The 3,074-nt window shown below is 44.9% G+C and overlaps 1 protein-coding gene across 1 annotated transcript in view; it reads left to right on the top strand.

Moving 5' to 3' along the window:
• TDRD9 (tudor domain containing 9) overlaps window positions 1-1,230 on the top strand; it is a 151,688-nt gene extending 150,458 nt beyond the window's left edge. Inside the window, exon 36 of the mRNA XM_019519898.1 lies at window positions 628-1,230. Within this exon, the coding sequence (XP_019375443.1) occupies window positions 628-729 (102 nt within the window). The 3' untranslated portion in view covers window positions 730-1,230. The remainder of the gene's footprint in view (window positions 1-627) is intronic.
• The last annotated feature ends 1,844 nt before the right edge of the window (window positions 1,231-3,074 follow it).

The raw sequence follows: 3,074 nt of genomic DNA, 5'->3' as shown, positions 1-3,074 counted from the left end.
TGGGGGGGGGGGGGGGGTGCGTGCGCACACGTGCACAGAAGATCAGTTTGAATGTTGTTATAAAGCAGTGCTCCTTACTGATTCCTCTCCTAATCTACAAATACGTCAATATTGACCTGGTAAGTCAAAGAACAGTAACTAATGGCGGTTTTTAAACCACCAGTATGAGCACTGTAGTGTACGCTTTTGTTCAAGTACATAAATGATTTTAGCGAGGGCATTTAATTCGATGTCATTACCAAATATCCAGAGGCATAACAGGACAGCAGCTCCACCAGCAGCATTAGAAGTACAGTCGACTGGAACAGCAGTGGCTGTTTCCATGCACATCTCCGCTTAGTTATGCTACTGCAAAATACCTTAAGTGTTCAGCTGATGAGTAAAATGTGTAGATCTCTTGTTGAGGTGAACTCCGACATGGGAATTCCACAAATAAGGATTTCTAGAGTAGTGTTTTTTGTTAAGTTTTCAAGCGCACACCATGGAAAACGAGCAGAATTTTGTCTGACTTGGACCAGTTAAACTCTTAGGAAACTAAATAAGATTTTTTTTCACTACTTTGTTTATAAGAAAGGTTTTTTGCAGAGTTGCATCTGCCTAACATTGTCATTTTTTTGTTTTCTTTAGGTGGATTCAAAACTCATCATTGATCAATCTGAGAGGCAGAATGAAAGAGGAAGGAATGCTTTTCTTTACCAGCTACATAAGCTAGTTGTGTTAAATACTTAAGTGTTTTCTACAAGTTGTTTAAAGGAAGAAATGTTTAAAAAAAGGCTTAACAACTTCCTCCTTTTTTGTGTGATCTCTTAAAGCTGGCTCTGTCTCACTGGTTCTTAAGATGAATGGTGTGCTGTAATTTTGTTTGGAATACTTTAATCATTTTTTACCCCAAGATGAGCAAATGGACAATGACTTTTTGCATTGGAAGATTTGAATCAAGATCCACAAGTGCAGAAAAAACAATCACACCTTCGTAGAAGACATTTATTTAAAGCAAGATGCTTTTTTTCTTTTAATAGTGCTTGATAAGGCTTTAAGAAAGCACTAACCAAACCTAAAGGGAATAGAAGAAAGTTATTTTAGCTGCTTAGTTAAAAGATCATAAAAGCTGAGGAAGAATAAGATTTAATTTTTGTATTTGAGATGATAGATACTGAGTTGCAAAATTTTTTTATATTCTTTTGTTTGGCTGTTGCTAGTGTTTGGGAAAATAAATGTTATGGCAAATTGCTAGATTGTAGTTTGTATATATAAAAGGATAATGGCTACTAGTCTTTTAGGTTATGTATCAGTTAGGCCCTCTCTACACAAGCAGGTAAAGTCCTGATTGAATCTAATATGTGATCCACGTAGTCGCACCTCCTGCTATGCTGCATGGCAGGAGGCGCAGTTGTAGGCACATTAGATCCCATTGTGCCGTATTATGGGTATAGGGTGAGCCTGATCCTGGGCTCCCCCTGCATTGGCAAGAAGCAGGTGCTTACAGCTGGGAGCCCCCTTTGCTGAGGGGCCATCCATGGGGCCACATACACCTGGGATCCAGAGTCCTACAGTTGACAGGGCTCAGGTCTCAACTGCATGAGAGGCACAGCATGGACTCAGAGCCCTGTCCGCTGTGGGACTGCACCTGCATGCGGGGAGCTGTGATCCCCAGGGCTCAGGGGCTGCACCCCTGTAGCTGGGAGCCCTGTCTTGATGAGGCTGCCAGCTGCAGGGAAGACCCTGCTACATGTGCTAATTAAAGCTGGATAGTAACCAACTATAAAGTCAGTACACATTTTTGAGGTCTAACTTTATGTGGTTGGAGCTTTTTATTGTGTGATAGCTGCTTTGCATGTGTAATTGGTCTCCAGGTAATTGCATGATTAACCAGTTAGTTGTGCAATACCTATAATGTATAGAGAGGGCTTAAAATAAGCATAGGAAGAAATCCACCCTCACCATATAAAACTTCAACAGAACAAAGCTTTCCAGGGCAGTTTCATATATCAACATGCAATAGAAAGAAAAAAAGCCCCCACAGTCCTCTTTTCCACCTTCAGGTGCACCCCCCTGCATCCCCTGCCCTCTGCTGCACTGTGTGCTCAAGCACCCCTAATACTATAGACTGGTCAGCTTTACTTCAATCCCTGGAAAGATCATGACAAATCAGTTACCTTTAAATACTGTTCTCATCCATGAGCTGTAACATGTAGAAGGGCCTTAGTTGGATGAATGCTGGCTGTAGTAAGTCAGTCCATTCACTTGACACAACTGAACGTAAATCGTACTTGTGAGGAAAGAAAAGTCCTTGTGAAGCTCTGATTCACTGCTCCTCTCTTTTATTCCTTCCTCTGTTGCCTAGAACAGGGTTGTTCAGCTTCCAAGTGGCCAGGGGCTTCATGCCCCTCAGGCTATGCTAGCAGGAGCCCTGGGCCTCAGGGACCACATACCCCGCCACCGCTGCATCACAGTCAGGTGCACCCCACTGCATCCCATACCCCCTGCTGCACTGTGTGCCCAAGCGCCCTTAATACTGCATCCTGTGCTCCATTCAGCTGCACTGTGCACCTGGGCATCCCCCACTACTACATGCCTCCCTGCTGCACCATGCATCTGGGCAGCTTTAGCTTGACCTCTCTCACCACAATTGCCTTCTTTCCCTCCACACCATGACACAGGACTGGACTGCAGGCTCCCCTGGAACTGAAGGCTGCACCATGCTGCACTGCCCCCTGGGGCAATGGCAGGAAGGGGTAGCCAGAGGAAGGGTGAGCCTGGAGCCCCCAGTTGTTGCTGCACCTTGAAGCAGCTGTATTTTAAGCTTTACTGAGGGCACAGGAATAAACTGTCCTGATGTGCAGGAAGACTAACAAGTATAGCAGAAGACCAGCTTGGATAAGCAGGGTACTCCTCTTCAGTGAGCTAAAATACAAAAAGGAACCTTACATGAAGTGGAAACTTGGACAGACTACCAGGGAAGGGGGTAATTTGGGGTCTACCAAACTTGAGGAGGAGGCCAGCCGCCCACCATTTTCATGAGCTGAGCATGATGATGGCCCCCCTTCTCCCACACCTCTGGCCACGGGGCCCCA

Source organism: Gavialis gangeticus, unplaced genomic scaffold (assembly GCF_001723915.1).
Source record: "Gavialis gangeticus isolate Ggan-Ray unplaced genomic scaffold, GavGan_comp1, whole genome shotgun sequence".
NCBI classification, from domain to species: Eukaryota; Metazoa; Chordata; order Crocodylia; family Gavialidae; genus Gavialis; species Gavialis gangeticus.
Note: the sequence above shows the minus strand (reverse complement) of the source record. Positions and strands in the feature narration are given on the sequence as shown.